This window comes from Moschus berezovskii, chromosome 5, assembly GCF_049115385.1.
Source record: "Moschus berezovskii isolate FMDL1 chromosome 5, NW_MosBer_1.0, whole genome shotgun sequence".
Lineage (NCBI taxonomy): Eukaryota > Metazoa > Chordata > Mammalia > Artiodactyla > Moschidae > Moschus > Moschus berezovskii.
The window spans coordinates 48,512,570-48,533,289 of record NC_142464.1 but is presented as its reverse complement, the minus strand read 5'-3'; the positions used below and the strand labels follow the sequence as shown (position 1 = coordinate 48,533,289).

Genomic DNA, 20,720 nt, shown 5'->3' with positions numbered 1-20,720 from the left:
GAGAGCTGGTTTGGTGATGCTGAATTCCCTCAGCTCTTGCTTGTCTGTAAAGCTTTTGATTTCTCCTTCATATTTGAATGAGATCCTTGCTGGGTATAGTAATCTGGGCTGTAGGGTATTTTCTTTCATCACCTTAAGTATGTCTTGCCACTCCCTTCTGGCCTGAAGAGTTTCTGTTGAAAGATCAGCTGTTATCCTTATGGGAATCCCCTTATGTGTTATTTGCTGCTTTTCCCTTGCTGCTTTTAATATTTGTTCTTTGTGTTTGATCTTTGTTAATTTGATTAATATGTGTCTTGGAGTATTTCACCTTGGGTTTATCCTGTTGGGGACTCTCTGGGTTTCTTGGACTTGGGTGATTATTTCTTTCCCCATTTTAGGGAAGTTTTCAACTATTATCTCCTCAAGTATTCTCTCATGGTCTTTCTTTTTGTCTTCTTCTTCTGGGACTCCTATGATTCGAATGTTGGAGCGTTTAATGTTGTCCCAGAGGTCTCTAATATTGTCCTCATTTATTTTAATTCGTTTTTCTTTTTTCCTCTCTGTTTCATTTATTTCTACAATTCTATCTTCTAGTTCGCTTATCCTGTCTTCTGCCTCTGTTATTCTACTGTTTGTTCCCTCCAGAGTGTTTCTGATCTCATCTATTGCATTATTCATTGTATATTGACTCTTTTTTATTTCTTCTAAGTCCTTATTAAATCTTTCTTCCATCTTCTCAATCCTTTTCTCCAGGTTATTTATCTGTAACTCCATTTTGCTTTCAAGATTTTGAATCATTTTCACCATCAAAATTTGAAATTCTTTATCAGGTAAATTCCCTATATCTTCTCCTTTTGTTTGTGTTGGTGGGCAATTATCTTGTTCCTTTACTTGCTGGGTATTTCTCTGCCTCTTCATCTTGCTTATATTGCTTTGCTTGGGGTGGCCTTTCCCTCTTCTTGCAGTTTGTGGAGTTCTCTTTATTAAGTAGTTTCTTCGCTGTGTGGGGGGTTGGATGGGTGACTTGTCCGGGTTCCCTGGTTAGGGAAGCATGTGTCAGTGTTCTGGTGGGTGGAGCTGGATTTCTTCTCTCTCCTTTAGAAGACAATGGGCTGCTTTTCTGGGAGCCTGATGTCCTCTGCCAGTATTCAGAAGTTGTTTTGTGGACTTTACTCCGCGTTCAAATGCTCTTTTGATGAATTTGTGGGGGAGAAAGTGGTCTTGCCATCTTATCCCTCCGCCATCTTGTTCCTTCCTCCCCAGAACACTGGATTCTTATATTCCACTTGGTCGTGGAGTACCTCTTCCCAGCTGCTCCAGCCAGGCGCAGCCGCTGTACCTTACCTTGGACGAGGGGTATCTCCTCAAGGCCATGCCTCCTGCTTTGAATGTAGATCAGCTCCTCTCGGCCCTCCGGTGCCCAAGCAGCCACCACCTCCTGAACGTGGTACAGCTCCTCTCGGCCACCGCCCTAACCCTGGGCGCGGGGTAGCTCATCTCAGCCACGATTCTGCACGTGGTCGGTTGCGCCGGAGCCGGGCATCTCCCGCGTCTCGACTCTTTGTCTTGATGAGGTTTTGAGAAGGCTAAAGCCAGCCAATGGTCAAAGGAGCTGGACACAATTCCAACTTCAGAAGGCTTGATGGTGAACTTGAAGTTAAAGAGTAGCAAAGGATCAAAGCAACATTTGAAGACAAGACATAGATAAGGTCTCAAAACTGTCAGCAAGAGCTAGCTGGGTATTAGTTTCTGAATCAAGGAGCCAACCAAACATTGGAGTGAGAAAAGGACAAAAAATAAATCAGAAAACAGGTAAACTGTTGAGGGAGATTAAAAAAACAAAAAACAGGAAGATCAGCTGGGAAACTGCTTAAAAAGCTTATGCAAGAAGCAATATAAACAGCTAATTCTTACTGGGCACAACAATATTCTAAGCCTAAACAAGTATTGTAAACATGTCCTACAAACCTATAAGGAAAGCACAATTAAAATTCCCACTTAGATGAGAGAACACACAAAAAAACTAAATCACTAAGCCAAGATCTAACAATCACCAAGTTTCAAAACAAAAATTTGACCTAGGACAGGGTGAATGCCAAAGCTTAGAATCCCCACCACTAGACGTACAGGGGAGGAAAAAACTTCCACAAAAAGCAACAGTGGTGGGAGGGAAGGGATGGATTTGGAGGTGTAGCTGGAAACTTTGGGAAACAATTGGTGGTATTAAGTGAAAAACAGCAAAGGGACAAAATGATTCTGCCAAAAGAATAGTGGTGGCAGTAAGCAAGATAAGAAACAGAGGTCAGGAAAGCGGGTTAAGAAAAGATGATGATAGTTTTGTTTCAGACACAATGCCTTAAAGTGTCTGAAGAACACAAACCACTATTGAATAAAACCTTTATTGTTGGTTGATACATCTTTTTCAAGTTACCTATATGATGAAATGTTTTACTTTCTACTTGATCTTTCCATGATTTTCCTTACTGTTAATTTGGTCCAAAAGGGCTAGAGTGATGATTACTTAGAAGAAGCTATAGCGAAGTTTAGATAAACAAAAGTCTTCTATGTTTCTCTTTTCTTAACTAATGACTTCATGACTGGTCACTTGTGCAGTTTCTATTAAGAGTCAAAATACCTATTTTCCATTTGCACTGACCCAGCAGCAGCAGCAGCAGCAGCAGAAGTAATACTTGGGCTGAACATGAGTCCAGTCTGGCTTCTGCTGATTTCCTTTAGGCACTAAAATGGGAGCCTAACACCTCAAGCAGACTCAATTTTACACTCCACCAGGTCTATAAAATATAGAGCATTGCTGTGTTATCTGTTTAGATTACAAGGTTAAAGTTTAACTTTCCTAGTTTCAAATTGCTTTCTTGCTAGGGGATATAGAGCAGCAAGTGTGATGGGTAAAAGGTTTTCTTTTCACAGAAACGATGACCATCCTTGCTTGTAAGCTTTCAGAGAAAAAAATGAATAACAGAAAAACAAGTTCTGGAGATGTACTAACAGGGAAAATCTTATTCACCTTTTTGCAAAACACTCTCATTTGAGACTTTGGGTAGAAAAGCGATTCGAAGTAACTTGTAGTGTTCTGTGAATCTGCTTGGTGGTAGATATTTATTCTACAGTGAGTATTCTGAAGGTAATAAAAATAAATTAAATAAAAATTTAATTTATCTCAATGACACTGTAAAACTAGTTAATGTTTTACATAAGCAGATTGTTAGAGGAATCAATGGCAAAATCATCATCATAATAGCAAAAAGCATGAATGCGGATTTTTATCATGCATCATACGTTGTGCAAAATCCATATATTATTCTAGTTAATCTTCAGAGTTTTTGTTAGAGTGCTATTATTATCTCCATTTCACAGATGAGAAGACTGAGGATTTGAGATCTTAAGTGACTTGCCCCAAATTCTATAGCTACTAAGCAGTCGAGCTGAAACTCAAGCCCAGGTCATTTAGTCATTTTGACAAAGCTTTACAAATACCTATCACACGGTAAGCATTATCGTAGGTGCTGAGGGTGCAACCATGAACAAGCCAAATACACAGCCTATCCATCAGGAACTTACACTCTAGTGGTAAAGATGAAGCGGAGCCTGTGCAATAAGACCCCACGCATTGTTGCTCCATAGCTTTCTTCCCTGGTTCTCTGAGGTCACATCCAACTCTTTTCCCACTTGGTGATGCAATGGGAGAGTCTATGATTTTTGCCACAATTGCTCCATCTCAGTTCCCTTAAGATGAGTTTAAGCACCTTCAGTTAAGAGTCATGATTACATCCAAGCTGTCTTTGGCTGCTGAGGAAAAATAGAGTCAAAGAGAGACACCTCTTTACCATGAATAAATGCTTTAAAACATGGAAAATATGTGAAGACCATTGGGGAAACTGGGTCTGTGTTCCATGAATGTTACACATACATGTAACATACATACAACTCAGTTACTTTATTCTTTGAGCTGCTCCCAGGAGGGAATACCACCCCCTCCATGAAAAGTAATTCTTAAAAACTGGATCATTTATGGGCTGGTCCTGTCCTGGGCTTGCCTACTCTCTTGACATTCTAATTCCTTTCTGTATTCTTTCATTGATTAAAAGAAAGAAGTACTCTTCTCTATTGGTATTCATTTCCTTAGTGATCTCATTGAACTTCCGGTCTTAAATATGACTTGCATGCTGATGACTCTGATATTTACATCTTCAGCTCAGAATTTGTTTCTCACCCCCAGACCTATATATCCATCTGCTCAGTTGACAGTTCTGTTCCGATGTCCTGTTTGTGACTCACTAGAGTAAGGTCCATGGAAGCAAGGATTTTTGTCTTTTCTATTTTTGAATAAATTCTTGGCTTAAAAGAGGCACTCAGTAAATACGAAGCGAATGAGTGAATGAACTGTCGCTAATGTCCAGAACCATGCTAGGCATTAGTGGTAGCACGATAACTAACATAGATCTCTTGTCTCAAAATGTTCATATTACAGAAGAACTTACAGCTCTTCAAGCAGGTCGATGACATACACCACCATCAGAGTTGACAACAGACATTTCACATGCTATATGGAAATGTGAGGGGGCCTCTTCTCTGTGAAACCCTCTGAGCTGAGCCTTCAAAGAAAAGAGAGAGATTGAGGAGGAAGAAAGGCAGATCCATGTAGAGGACACAGTGTGAGCAAAAGGATTAAAGTTGATAATGCAGGCTTTGTCACACAATAGTAAATTATCCTAGATATTAGATCATAAGGTATGTAGGAGGAAATGACAAGCAATAAAGCTAAGCTGTTGCCTCAAATTCCATTCCAAAAAAAAAAAACGGTCCTTATTCTCTAATCAGTACCCAACTAGAAAAGCATAAAAGGTCCCCAAGGAAGCTGTGATTTCTGCTGGATCCCATGATCAACAATTGCTCAGCACTGAGTCTCTGCAAAAAAAAAAAAAAACTGGGTGCAATTTTTAGGGCAAGGGATTTGACAAATGATGGAATTACCCTTGCTGTGTGTTCTTGGATGAGTTTTTCAATGACCCTGTACCTCAGTTCAGCCATCTAAAATGGATAAAATAATGCTCATCCCAAAAGACTCTTTAATAATTAAATGATATAATAATATTTTAAACACTATCTGCTAGGCTCTAGTTTTAAATGCTCTTTGCACATTGTTTCATTTCAACCTCTTGGTAGTTCTTTGTCAAGTCCTATTCTTGTCCCCCTTTTGTGGATGAAGAAACTGAGGCATAAACTGACTATACACTGTGCCCAAGGTCATAGCTAACGGGAGTCGGAAAAGGAATTCAAACTGAAGAAGTATAGAAACAGCTAGGAGGGATTGGGGGCGGGAGGAGACGGGGACGACAGAGAATGAGATGGCTGGATGGCATCACCGACTCGATGGACATGAGTTTGAGTGAACTCCGGGAGTTGGTGGTGGACAGGGAGGCCTGGCGTGCTGTGATTCATGGGGTCGCGGAGAGTCGGACACGACTGAGCGACTGAACTGAACTGAACTGAGGAAGTATGCAATAACTATTAATAATCATAATTTTGTCCTTTATTGATTGATTAATGTATGTCAGCAATCTCTCAAAATAATTTTTTGAAACTGGAGCAAATATTAACCCTAGTTAGAGATTTTTAAATGAAAGCTTGGAGTGGTAAAACACATTGTCCAGTGCCAGAAGTGAGAAATAGACCCAAGAAAAAACAAAAACTTAGAGCTACCGAATAATTTCTTAGAATGAAGGGTTCTAGATACCATTTTGCTTTATCCTGTGAAGGGTGACACCAGATGTTATTGTAATTAATACTAATACAAATCTAACAATAACATTACAATTGAGTGTTTACTATGTTACTATCTAACTAATATAATCTTAGCTAATTCTGAGTCACCCTATGCTTCAATGTTGGGTACAACTTTATGCTTATTTCTATGGCACTGAACAGATGGGAGCTCTCAGGCACAGAATGTTTTACCAACTTGTCCTTGTCACCCAACAAATGTCCAGCTGACATGTCGACTACACAGTCTAACTTTCTTGAACCAAGAAATTATCAATAGCATAAACCCAGAAGAAACATAACAAAACCTAGGTCACTGCTCAGTCTTCCTAGTACACTGTTTTAAACACAGCCATGATGGATAAATGTGTTATGGCAGAATATTACTGCCATCACTGACATTAGCTTGAAAACATTTTCCTAGTATGCTGCCAAGACTTTATTATCACTAAACTTACACAACCTGCTTTTAACTCCCCTAGATAATGAATTCCATTTATTTACCTTCCACCTTCTAAAGTGACACACAGCACAGTAACATCTTACGAATTGGGCATTATATTTGGCATAAATAAAATTTCCAAATGTTCATTCCATATTATAAATGTAATATTTTTAATTAAGAAGCTTTTAGAAATGTATCACCTGCACGTTACCTCTGGAAACGACGTAAAATGAAGAAAGCTTTTTTCCTAATGATTAAAGATCATGATTTGGTCCCTGAGTCTTTTATTGTAATTATTATTTGCTATAATACACTCATACGCCTTTTCAACTTTATGTTCCCTCCTTTGTTCTCAGGTAATCAGCCATCACTTCTAGACTGTACAGTCGGTAAATTTGAGGTTAAGTCCTTCTTGACTCTATAACTTCCTATTTATATATCCCAGAAGTTATAGATGAAGTTATATGTCCTTCAGAAGTTACAACATTCCTTCCAACATTGATTTCCTCATCTATAAAAAGGGGGTTATGATACTTGTGCACAGAATAATCATGACATTTAGCATTAGCAACAAAGGAAAATAACTTTGTTTCCTACAAAGAGCCAGCCATCAGATGTCGGATATTATTGCTGTGCCTCAGGGCTCCTTTTAGTCGATGGCCCTCCTCCCACATCCCAGCCTGCTCCTGATGTGGAGTCAGAAGCTTATTAGAATCTGAATGCACTGAGGATGGGAACAGTTGTCACCGAAGTGCCCGAGAACCCTCGGTCTACAACCACTAAATTTAAGACTGTATTTAAATGTATACAGTTGAGAGGCTGGATTCCAGGTCACTTTCAGTTCTAACATAACTCTATCTTCGGTGTAAAGCCCTTTTGCTACTAATTTTATGATTCTGGGTTGGGTGTGGCATTTGTAGATGAGCAGAGCATCATCTTCCCTCATTTTCTGTAGGAGACAGAAGAGCAGAATAGTAATTATGTAACCCTGAATCCCGGAGAAGGCAATGGCAAGCCACTCCAGTACTCTTGCCTAGAAAATCCCATGGGTGGTTGAGCCTGGTAGGCTGCAGTCCGTGGGGTCGCTAAGAGTCGGACACGACTGAGCGACTTCACTTTCACACATTGGAGAAGGAAATGGCAACCCACTCCAGTGTTCTTGCCTGGAGAATCCCAGGGACGGGGGAGCCTGGTGGGCTTCCATCTATGGGGTCACACAGAGTCGGACACGACTGAAGTGACTTAGCAGCAGCAGCAGCAGCAGCAGCAGCAACCCTGAATCCAGTCCTTCCAGAGTTCATACCCTGGCTTTGCTTCTGTGTGATTGGAAGCAAGTTACTTAATCTCTTGCTGACAGCGTCTTCATCTGTAGAATAGAATAGAACATCCAGAGACTGCTGATGGGGAGTTTATAAGTTCTTGTGTGTAAAGTGCTTGCACAGAACAAATGCTATAAAAGTGCTTTGCTATTATTATTAGACTTTTAGGACAAACAGGAGAAAGTTTATCAAGGTTCAGAAGAAACTCTTATTGGGGCATTTTCAATTTAGTGAACTATGATGGGTTATCATTTTTTATCTGTTTCATTACTTTTTAAATTTTGATCATAGTCTGTCTCAGCTGTTTACTTTCCAAACTAGTATATCTACCTTTTTGGTATGCCTTTTATATGAAAGTTCAGTCACATTTCTTGTTCCTTTTCCCCCTACCTCAGGATTTCTATCGTAGAATTTTTTTTTTTCCTCTGTGTATAATGACTGGCAATATTTATTTCCCTTGTTTACCGAAAAATAAAAAAAAAAAAAAAAACAGACCTTACCACCTATGGAACAATAGCTCCTATCATAAGGGGCTATTTATGACTGACTGCAGTAATATTATGGTTCATGCTAATAACAAGCATTCCAATTAGGTGATTATATTTTAAAATCTAAACTTGTTTGAAGAGTTATTTATGTTTATAAATAAGGTAGAGACAATCCATTCAGAAGTGCTGTGAGAAATAGCTCCAGCAATTTTCCCCTGAGTAGTTATGTTTTATAAGTGATTGAATTCAATCATGAAATTGCAAGGCAATTCAAGTTCTCCTGGAATGGAAACTGTAATGTTATTGCCAACAACCACCTCTAACAGAGGACATTCAACATAATTGGCCATTTTCAAGATACTTTTCATTTTCCATGTGATATATGAATAATGGATAGGATAAAGTGCTAATTATAAAGGGTTTTTTGTGTCCTAACATGCTTTTAGGGTCAGAATTGAAGTAATGCATGTCCAACTAACAAACATATGGGGGTACTAATTGTTCAGGGTGGTCTGGGAAGTGCTATGACCCCCACACTGCTTCATTTCGATAGATTGCTTTCTGTTGTGGGCTGTGCATGATTTACTTCGAGATAATCGCGTTTATCCTCTCCTTGTGCACCAGAAAATAGCTCCCAGCAGGTGGGTGGGTGAACGGTTGTGAAGACAGGAAGAGTCCAGAGGGCTCCCAAGCCTTCACTTTCCTGAGATTAAGCATTTAAAGTTGGCAAAATGTAAAAAGGGGTTTTAGGGCCTGAGCCAGGTTTGAACTCTCCATCCAGAGAAGTCAAATGATAAAACATGAAAGAAGATGGCTAAGTGTCATTGCAGTTCACCTGCTATCACCTGCTGTGCAAACCTAAGCCAATTCTATAACCTCTGAAACTGCTGCTGCTGCTGCTAAGTCGCTTTAATAGTGTCCGACTCTGTGTGACCCCATAGACGGCAGCCCACCAGGCTCCTCCGTCCATGGGATTTTCCAGGCAAGAGTACTGGAGTGGGTTGCCATTGCCTTCTCTGAACCCCCGAAACTAAGTTTTCTTTTCTGATTATAATTCCAGCCACTTTGAGCACTGGGAGTCGTGGAACTAAGGAACAGAACGGAACACTGAGTATATGACATCTTATCTATGCTTGGACAGGTTTTTAAAGGAGAGAGAGAAGAAAGAAATTACATAGGTGTCATGAATATTAGCTTTGGAAAGCTCCTCCCAGGCAGCTTTATCTTTATCCCAATGTGTCAGACTTGAATGGGCTTCCCCAGTGGCCCAGCAGTAGAGAATCCACCTGCAGTGCAGGAGACTCAGGAGACCTGGGTTCAATCGCTGTGTGGGGAAGGTTTCCTGGAGGAGGGCATGGCGATCCACTCCAGTATTCTTGCCTGGAGAATCCCATGGACAGAGGAGCCTGGCGGGCTACAGTCCAGTGGATTACAAAGAGTCGGATACAACTGAAGCAACTGAGCATGCACACAGACATCAGACTTGAATACTAAACATCTCCCTCTTATTCTGGAAGTTCTCAGGATCAGTTTCCAATGCTATAGTAAAGAATCTTCCAGCATCTCTTAGTAGAAAGCTGAAACCTGGAGCAAAATTAGTTAAATCCTCTTCCAATATGTCACTGGATGAAGCTTCAAAATAGTTAATAACAATGTAATTTTGGAAAGTAATCATCCTCATCGTGATGTTATTGCCATACAGATCAGATCACTTTTAAGTTAATTTAATAAAAAGGACAAACACTAGGTGCAAAGACTCAGAAGGTATTTTTATAAATGAGATAAAACAATATAAGTCAAGTCATTTGAATTTTTTGGTAGACAAATCAATTTCAGCTCAGATAGAATTTTAAGTTTTAGTATTTGTGATTTTTCATGATAAAAAAGGATACATTTTTTAGAGAAAGGTCATGCTATATTGAGAAATGAACTTTCTATTGATAGACCCACTACAATTAGGATGCTTCGAGTAGTTATTCATTGATCTCACATCATTTTAAATGGAGCATTTTTAGTCTGCCAAATTAGATGCTGTTGGGCTATTCAGTAGTCTGGCAGGTCTCAGGTGGAAGAACATGCCAACAGTCTCACAATGTTCCTTGCTACAATAAGGCAAGGGCTCATCTCTGAACCAACTTCTTGGAAGAGGTGACTTATTCTTCATAAAAAGGTTTTATTTCAGCACTACAAGCTTTGGTTATAAATATGTGCCTGAGGAAGGCAGGATTCACATTCAGATTTGTTTATAAAGCAAGATGTTCTATAGTTAGTTTCTGGGAATATGGTTCAACCTTCAGTTTAGTTCAGTCACTCAGTCATGTCCGACTCTTTGCGACCCCATGAACCACAGCACGCCAGGCCTCCCTGTCCATCACCAACTCCCGGAGTTCACTCAAACTCATGTCCATCGAGTCGGTGATGCCATCCAGCCATCTCATTCTCTGTCGTCCCCGTCTCCCCCCACCCCCAATCCTTCCTAGCATCAGACTCTTTTCCAGTGAGTCAACTCGTCGCATGAGGTGGCCAAAGTATTGGAGTTTCAGCTTTAGCATCAGTCCTTCCTTGGATAGAGTCAAATTTGTGTAATTATGAATCAGGCTGTAATAAGCTTCTACTGTAGTTTAAGAGAAGTTGCAAGACATAAGAGAAAGAAACCTATTTTTAAAGCTCATGCTATTATTTCAGGGGGCTTCCCTGGTGGCTAAGGAAAAGAATCTGCCTGCAATGCAGACTTGGGTTTGACCCCTGCATGATTCCCTGCAGAGTAAATGGCTACCCACTCTAGTATTCTTGCCTGGAGAATTCCATGGAGAGAGGAACCTGGCGGGCTACAGTCATGGGGTCACAAACAGTCAGACACAACTGAAAGACTAACACACTCACTATTGTTTCCAGGTGATTTGAATTCCAATTTCTCGCCCAACTGTGTCATGGCCTGAGAGGACAGTTGACACAGACATAGGACATCCTTGGCCCTAAGAGACTAAAGTCTAAGGAACAAAAAGTAAAAAGAGACAGAGAAGCTCAAGGGTATCTGGGTTTGGGAATCTGTCATCTGATTAAAAACAGATCTGTTAGAAGACACATGAGTTAAAACACTAGTTGTATTCAATTTGTCAGGATGCAAAAGCACCATTGAATAAGCAGTGCTGCTCTGACAGCAAGGCTCCTGAATAGTTACACCTTGGCAGAAGCCTCGAGATTATTTAGGGGACTGGAGTGCCACCTGCTTCTGGCTTTAGGCCCAAACAAACCACCCAGCCTATCTGAACCCAGATTTCTCACTGGTAAAATATGGGATAGCATCATCGGCTCAACAGACATCAGTTTGATCAAACTCCAGGAGATAGTGGAAGACAGAGGAAGATAGTGGAAGTCAGCCCACCAGAGCCTGGTTGTGTTGCATGGGGTAGCAGAGTCCGACTTGACTTAGCAACTGAACAACAACAACAAAATACAGGAAAGCAAACAACATTTTGTGTTCTTTTCAGTTCTGCGGTCCCATCACTTCCAAACCTTATTCTATGTGTTTCTAATCAGCAAGGCATCAAACACCACCACAGTGATCTCCTCAAGGCACCCAGGCATGTTTTCCCAGAGCACTGGGGTTCCCTGGTTGCTTGGTTTCTGATTGAAAATACTTCGTCTCCAAGATTTTTAACTAAGATATATAACTGTTGCTATCTTTTAAAACAGTGTATTACTAAGCTCATGATCTTCTGACATTAAAAAGTCAGAGATCAGATCCCAACACTGTCACTTAGTAGCAACATGGTCTTAAGTTAGTTAATCTCTGTGTTGTTCAGTCGCTCAGTTGTGTCCAACTCTTTGACTGTAGCATGCTAGGCCTCCCCTGTCCCTCACCATCTCCTGGAGTTCACCCCAGTTCATATCCGTTGAATCACTGATGCCACCCCACCATCTCATCCTCTGCTGCCCTTTTCTCATTTTGCCTTCAATCTTTCCCAGCATCAGGGTCTTTTCCAATGAGTCGGCTGTTCACATCAGGTTCGAATTTCTGTGAGTCCCTTTCTATTCCATGTAAAATAAAGACAGTGATATATGTCTCACATGATTTTTGTTGGTATTCAAATGACATAAAATATGCCAGGCTTAGAGCAAAAGCTCTCTGGAGGATGGAGGTTCTTATTAACATTCTCATCAGGATGTTTAAAAAAATTGGAGTTTAGGGTGCTAGAGACAGTCTGAACTTGAACAAGTTACTTAGGTGCATGTATTAGCTCCAGCTGTCATAACAAAATGTCTTAGACTAATTGATTTAAACAACAGAAATTAGCTTCTCATGATTCTGGAGGCTGGAAGTTTAAAATCAAGGTGCCAACCAGGTTGGTTTCTCCTGAGGCCTCCCTGCTTGGTTTGTAGATGCCTGCCTTCTCACCGAGGCCTCACATGGCCTTTCCTCTGCGCCTGTGTATCCCTGCTATCCTTCTCTCTTCTTGTAAAGAAACAGTTCACAGTGCATTAGAGCCCCACCCTTATGACATCTTTGAACTTTAATTATGTTCTTAAAGGTCATCCTTCCAAATTCAGTCATATTGGAGGGGTCATAATTTAACCCATAACAAGAACAGAAAGTCAGATTGCAGTAGATTAAAAAGAGAAGCCTGGCATGCTGCAGTCTATGGGGTTGCAGAGTTAGACACGACCTATCAAATCAACGACAAAAAGAGAACAGGAGGGAGGAAATGGACCTGGTGGATTTAGTTCACTTCTCAGTTGACAGAGCAGCAAAGGAGAGGAGAAAAAAAATGCTATTTTTAATCAATGGTATTTCTCTTGGTATTGAGAGAGTTTGGCAAAAATAAGGTTTGGCATCGAACACTTGGGTATAAATTCAACCTCTGTCTTTTCTTCTATGTGACACTGGGACACACATTTCTTCACCTCTATGAGACTCAGTATCCGACTATGTAAAAAATGGACAATTCTACCTCATTGTGGAGTTATTATGAGGATTAGAATTATATCAGCAGAGCACCTAGCCCATCTCTTGAAACTTAATGAATTCCAAATAGTGTATTAAAAGGGCTTCCCTCTTAGCTCAACTGGTAAAGAATCTGCCTGTATTGCAGGAGACCTGGGCTCAATCCCTGGGTTGGGAAGATCCCCTGGAGGAGGTCATGGCAACCCACTCTAGTATTCTTGCCTGGAGAATCCCCAGGGACAGAGGAGCCTGGCAGGCTACAGTCCACGGGATCACAAAAGTTGGACAGGACTGAGCTACTAAGCACAGCACAGCGAATTAAAGAAAAAAAGCCAACCAAAGCGCACACTTTTAAACAGTGGCTGAGTCACACTGTGAATTTTCCAGTCCTTTTTGGAATCATGTTGTGCTCTCCGCAATGTTTTCTTCTAGGAATCTGAGTCTTGATTAGGTTAGGCGGTGCTGCTGCTATAACGTATCATATGCTGGTGATTGCTAATGATTTCAGGTATGTTTTTAGAGCTTGTAAGCCTTCTAGAAATAAAAACAGCCCTTTGGCAAGTGGGAGTCATTAAGAAATGAGGTACCAGTTAGCTAAGTAAACGAGAGTCCGCAGGCGGATTCAAGTGTGATGCTTTGAATACTGTGTGTGATGCTCATCATCACACTTAGTTCACTTGCATTGACCCTCTGGGTCTTTTGTCTCAGTCTCAGCATCTGTAAATCTGCACCAGCTGGAGGGAGAAATCACGTTGATAGTGTGATTCAGCTTGCTGTGTGGTTGCAAAGGTTGAGAGGTTAATGTTCTACTTTGCTTCTTTCCAATGGAAGGGTCATTGGGTCCAGAGGAGGTTATGCTATGATTGAGAGACTGCTCAGAAAGTCTAATTAAAATTTCCTCTACTTTTGCCCAGGCTATGTTTCTCAGAAAAATGCATAGAGAACATTGTGATTCCAAACAAGATATTCAAGATCCACCAACTTTCCACTAACCTCAGTTTGAGAAATAATTTTCCAGAAGGCAGCTAAGGTTCAAAGGGCTCCAGAAGAATGGAAACTTTAGTGGCAACATCATTTGTTTCTTGATTCACTTATTCATTAATTCCATATGAAGATTTTAGCAGAGGTTCCTTGTAGAGAGAAGGGGTTCGATGGACAAATACCCTTTGGGGTCAATGGGTTAAACGAAGTTAAATAGAACTCTTTGTTGAAAACTCTCCAGTGTTTTGCTCTGAAACAGTGTTAAACTTTACAGAATCTCCCAAGTTTACATAGACACAAAATTCTTATTTTGTGTAGAGAATCTTTGGGAAATTATATGTATATATAATTCACAAAGCAAAGTACAATATTTTAGCATTAATCTATAAGTATGGATTCCCTTTGCTGCACAGTGGGGTATAGCCAGAAGCTCCCCTTGGCTCCAGTCCATCCCATGTGAAGGCTGGGTTTATGCCAGTCAAACCAGCAGTCAAAGCCTTTACTCATTCTGCACTAATCTGATTGACTTATTTGTAGCTCCTGGCAAAATACTTGATTTTAATGGAATCTTCAGAGTGTATTAGTGGAGTCCTGCCTCATAGTTGCATGATACAAGTATGGTACTGACTGTTATTAAACAAAATTCCATTTTTATCACTAGTACTTAGTATATATAGCGCTTCCCTGGTGGCTCAGTTGGCAAAAAAATCTGCCTGCAACGTAAGAGATCCAGGTTCAATCCCTGGGTCGGGACAATCCTCTGGAAAAGGAAATGACAACTCACTCCAGTATTCTTGCCTGGGAAATCCCACAGACAGAGGAACCTGGTGGGCTACAGCTCATGGGGTCATGAGACTGTGTATATATGTATCTATATATAAGTCTATATACATATATGTATCTTAAAAACCTCAAATGTGTTTTGAGGTTTTAAGATTGTTCATAATTTTTACACTTTTCAATCTATATTGTAAAAACATTCATATTGTGACATTTAATGACTAGAAAGTTTGAAAAAATATTCTGTAGAATTAGCTTAATACTGTATATCCTGGGAAATATAAAGACCTTTCTTGGCAGTGTGAGAATCCTTCCTGTGGAGGTGTCACAAACATCCAGTAAGCATTTCATTCCATTTTCCTGTTTGTTGTGAATACCCATTGGCGAGCAGTGACTTTTCTTAAGACTTTGGTTTTCCTCCACAGACAGCGTGGAAGATGAACTGGAAATGGCCACCGTCAGGCATCGGCCCGAGGCTCTCGAGCTTCTGGAAGCCCAGAGCAAATTTACCAAGAAGGAGCTCCAGATTCTTTACAGAGGATTTAAGAATGTAAGAACTTTCTTTCTGACTTTACTTTCACACAGTTCTCAGAGGATCATTGAGAAATGAGAGGGAAAAGTAGAAAAGGTGCAGTTCTGTGATATTCCATCATATGTACACTCCTTATCAATCTTTTCTACATATGAAAATTGTCAATATCCATTTGGACTTTGATTCACTTTGGTACACTATCACTCACACAATCAAACAAGGATGAGTACAGAAGAAAGGTTTCCTCAATTCAATTCCTAGTTGGGCTTTTCTTTTTCCCTTTCAGTTATATTGCCATCATTTCAATAAGCTCTAACATCTGTAAGTTTAGTTGTGTGTAGATGGGGGCCCATCAGAGAACTCTGTTCCCAGCATTGGAGAAAAGTCATGGTAAGTTTGATAGTTTCTGAAAGACCATGTTACCCGTGGCTCTGGACCACAAGTGTCTGTAGGTCCCTGTTTCTGGTTCGCTATGATCCAAGTAGACCTATCATGCTCCCTCCTGAGTGGAGCGTCTTCAAGAACTGTGATTGTCCTTGCACACCAAAGGGCAAGGGTGAGAGTCAAGAAGTGGACTGGGCAATCTGCCAAGCACACAGTCTTAGGGATGCCTTGCTATGTGCTCAGCATTAAGCTAAATACTGCTGGTTATTCGAAAGTCAGAGGAGATATTTTTCCTCAAGGAGCTGCTGGTCTGAATAGGGAGAGAACACTTGCTGTCAAGAAGTTATTTGAAGGTAATTCATCCTGCAAATTAGTAAATGGTCTTATATTAAATGACATATGCAGCCCAACAGGTATTCCATTCTTACACGTTTGTAAACCATAGTTACATATGCCACAGGTGCCCCTTGGGAACTAGATGAAATTGCTTTGATTCCTTCTCAGATCTTCTCCCTTAAAGTCCCCATTCCATGGTTCATAGGAATCTATAGTGTCCAAAGATTTCTGATGATGCCAACCTCTTTCAATCTGTCCATCTCAATGCTGTCTCTGTCCAACTTCATTGAGATGAAAAACCCTGCCTCTTCTATGGTATCCACACAAAAATTTACCTAGAGAATTTGTAATACTAGTTGCCTTTTCAGAATATTTTTATAAGGATCCAACATGCATGTTGCATGCTACTTTCCACCATTATTCTCTCTGAATCCATGGGCTTTTTCTCTATCCCACTTCTGCTCCTCACCACTCTCCTTGCCTACGCTTCCTAAATGTTTCCTTCCATTGCGTCTCTGAAATGCAGTTCTTCCGGTGGCCTTTGCGGGGATGGACTAGGGTGGTGAGGAAGACGATACAATGGAACTGGTGCTTACCCCACACAAGCAGGACTTATATTATACATTGTAATATATAATCTATCAAGATGACACGCACAAATAAACAGGCATAAAGAGAAAGGGGCTTTGAAATTTAGGCTCAAGAATTATTAGTTATGCCTAGGCTATACCAGTGGAGAAGGCAATGGCAAGCCACTCCAGTACTATTGCCTACAAAATCCCATGGATGGAGGAGCCTGGTAGGCTGCAGTCCATGGGATCACTATGAGTCGGACGTGACTGAGCGACTCCACTTTCACTTTTCACTTTCACACATCGGAGAAGGAAATGGCTACCCACTCCAGTGTTCTTGCCTGGAGAATCCCAGGGATGGGGGAGCCTGGTGGGCTTCCGTCTATGGGGTCACACAGAGTCGGACATGACTGAAGTGACTTAGCAGCAGCAGGCTATACCAGAGAGTAAAGTCAGTCAGTCGTGTCCGACTGTTTGCAACCCCATGGACTGTAGCCTTCCAGGCTCCTCTGTCCATGGGATTTTCCAGGCAAGAGTACTGGAGTGGGTTGCCATTTCCTTCTCCAGGGGATCTTCCCGACCCAGGGATCAAACCCGGGTCTCCAGCATTGCAGACAGATGTTTTACCATCTGAGCCACCAGGGAAGCCACACCAGAGAGAGGAAGAAGTTGCTATGAGTCAGTTGCACTGACCACTGACAGCAGCAAACCAATGAGTGGTGAGGATGGGGAAGAGAAGAGGTGAAAACGACCAAGTCTTGGATAAAAGTAAATGCTGAGTTAAAGCTCATCACAGAATAACGCTTCACAGGCATTCCTGTGAACATCCAAACTTCCTTGTTCCAGATGAGAGACCTTGTGATAAATAAGCTTTTTTTTTTTCCTTGCAACAGTGGATTACGCATCAGATGCAAAATGGCTGTCAAACAGAGGACTAACCTCTCAGCATCCCTGCATTCCTCCACTACTTCTGTGTTATCACTTCACTGCCTTCAGTGTAGGGCTCTCCGTTTGGGGTCCCGCTGCCTTTCATACTGTTTGTTGCAAATTGGAATCATGATTACTGCCACCATCAACCTTCGGAGCCAGCATCTCTTCAGTCTGTCCTCTACAAGTGGCACTTCATGAAAAATTGCCCAGGCTCTGAAGTCTGCATTGTTTTCATTGCTTTGTTTTGTTTTTCTCTTTGCCTGCCTTCTTTTTCTTTGCTCCCCTTCCCTCTCTTTTCCTGACCTCTTTTCATCCCCTTTTCCTGTCCTCCTGATCACTTCTCTATTTCTTCATCCTTCCAATCTCTCCTTCCTCCTTTAGTTCCTTTATCTCTTTTTCATGTCAATTCTTGTCTCCTTATTTTCACTTCTTCCCCTTCCTTCCTGTCTTTAATTTTTCTATTCTCTCTTCATTATCTTTCTGTTCCCTTACCCCATCCAATGAGATAAATATCCAAAAGATCTGAATGTGCCCAAAGCATATTTTATATAATTCTTTAAATGAATGGGCTTCATAGTTTGCTCAAAATATTACTAATGAATGTCTCTGATAAATAAGAGTGGCCTTTTGATTTTCATTCATTTTCTTGTAGTCAGTGTACAACTCAAATGTGGTCTAAAATATAGCAAGAGAGGACTTAAAGCAGCACACTCTTATTTTACAAAATGACAGCAATCTGAATCAGTTTAGCCTCAGAGAAAGGAAATTAACCACCCTTGGGTTCCTGAACACCAATTATCTCAAGTCCTTAAGATCAAAAAGTCATTTCCATGTCACTAATTGAGATATTCATTCTTTTTTTGAAAAGACAACCTATTGTATGGGAGAAAATATTTGCAAATCATATACATAATAAGGAATATGTATCCATACTATATAAAGAAATCTTAAGACTCAGTCCTAAAACAAGAAACACAATTTAAAAATGGGCAAAGGTCTTGAATAGACTGTTCTCCTAAGAAGATACACAAATAGCCAATGAGCACATGAGAAGGTGCTGAACATAATTAGTTTCAAAAAAATGAAAATCAAAGCCACAGTTAGATACTACTGCATACCCGCTGGGATGTCTACAATAAAACAGATAAAAATGAGTGCGGAGAAGTTGGAAGTCAGACACAATGCTGGTTGGAGTATAAAATGGTACAGTTGCTTTCCGAAACAATATGGCAGGTTCTCAGAAGTTAAATAACAGTGATCATATGACCCAGAAATTCCTCTCCTAGGTATATACTCCCAAAGAAATAAAAACTTATGTATACTCAAAAACACTTGTATCTGATGTTCACTGTAGCATTAATCATAATTGCCAATATGTACAAACAATAGAAATATTCATGAACTGAAAACTGGATAAATAAATATGCTACATTCATACAATAAAATTTTTTCAACAATAATAAAAAATGAAATACATCATGGATGAGCCTTTAAAATATTGTTTTAAGTCAAAGAAACCAGTCATAAAGAACAATATAAAGTATGATTGCACTTATGTAAAATGCTGAGAAAAGACAGAAAGTACATTTGTAGGGGCGTGGCATCAGGGTTTCTCATTTGGATGATTAAAACAGTCTTAAGAATTCTTAAGTTGTGTTGATGGTGGCACACTTTTGTGAATATGCTAAATATCACTGGCATATTCATGTTCAAGGAGTCTATTGTATGATTTGTAAATTATGTTCCAATAAAGCTGTTAAAACTGATATAAGTAAATAAATTAATTGCATAACTTTTAGGTCCATGTCAGATATTCCAATAATCCCCAAGCTTCTCTGGGAATGACTGAGTCCTGTAAATGCTGGCATGTCACGTGGAGGGATGATAACTGTATTACTTGTGTGATAACACAGGACAGTAACTCAAAGTTCTATTCCTGCAACAACTCATAGCCCAGTACAAGAGGCTGTCCAACACTTGGTTGTTGCTGTCCAGTCGCTCAGTCATGTCTGACTCTGTCATCCTATGGACTGCAGCACACTAAACTTCACTGTCCTTCACCGTTTCCTGGAGCTTGCTCAAATTCATGTCCATTGAGTCGGTGATGCCATCCAACCATCTCATCTTCTGTCATCCCTTTCTCCTCCTGACTTCAATCTTTCCCAGCATCAGGGTCTGCCAGTGAGTCATCTGTATCAGGCAGCCAAAGTACTGGAGCTTCAGCTTCAGAATCAGTCCTTCCAATGAATATTTAGGATTGATTTCCTTTAGGATGGACTGGTTGGATCTCCTTGCAGTCCAAGTGACTCTCAAGAGTCTTCTCCAGCACCACAGCCTGAAGGCATCATTTCTTCAGTGCTCAGCTTTCTTTATGGTCCAACTCTCACATCTGTACACGACTACTGGAAAAACCATAGCTTTGACTATACAGACCTTTATCAGCAAAGTATGTCTCTGCTTTTTAATAGGCTGTCTAGGTTTGTCATAGATTTTCTTCGAAGGAGCAAGTGTCTTTTAATTTCATGGCTGCAGTCACCATCAGGAGTGATTTTGGAGCCCAAGAAAATAAAGTCTCTTACTGTTTCCATTATTTCTCCATCTATTTGTCATGAAGTGATCATACTAAATTATTTAAGTTGAGGACTATGAAAAAATTGATTCTAACTTTTACTGTTATCCTACCTACACTACTTCATTACTCCTCCACAATCACTAGCCAACTTCCTGCCTTCTAATGAGCCCCCTGCAATAATTCATGAAGAAGTTGCAAGTAATCAGGTTAGGCGTCTCAGAGCTTTCCAAACCTAATCTCCCTGTCTTTGACCAGGAATTCTCTGCCATCCCTTCTGCATACATGATCCTAACAGCAGTCAGTCCCTCACATCTGTTCAGGATCTCATGCCTTTTATTAAAACTTTCTCAGGGACTTTGCTCCTGCAATTTTCACTCCTCTCCCTTTTTTAACCATCAGCTACTCCTTCTATATTAGAACATTCTCCAATGTGGAGATGGGAGGCAGAAATACACAGTCTTACCACAAGTCCTTCTGCAGCTACTGGTAACTTGTGTACTGTTCTTCCCAGCAGATTATCTCAGCTTATCCTGAGACCATTCTGTATTCAACCTTATCATCACTCATAAGATGGTAAACATGCTCTGAGCACCTGTGGGGCACCAGACTCCCAGACCGGTGCTTTCCTGTCTTTCCTCTTTGTGCCCACAGGAACATTTAACGAGGGAAAAGG

At 40.5% G+C, this 20,720-nt stretch overlaps 1 protein-coding gene across 2 annotated transcripts in view; it reads left to right on the top strand.

Moving 5' to 3' along the window:
* Nucleotides 1–20,720, top strand: part of KCNIP4 (potassium voltage-gated channel interacting protein 4) — a 242,290-nt gene that overhangs the window by 118,367 nt on the left and 103,203 nt on the right. The window contains exon 2 of one of the 2 annotated variants that reach the window (XM_088836041.1): nucleotides 15,147–15,271. In XM_088836041.1, coding sequence (XP_088692167.1) covers nucleotides 15,147–15,271 — 125 coding nt within the window. Of the gene's footprint in view, nucleotides 1–15,146; nucleotides 15,272–20,720 lie in introns of those variants that run through there. The other variant, XM_088836042.1, reaches the window with a different exon arrangement.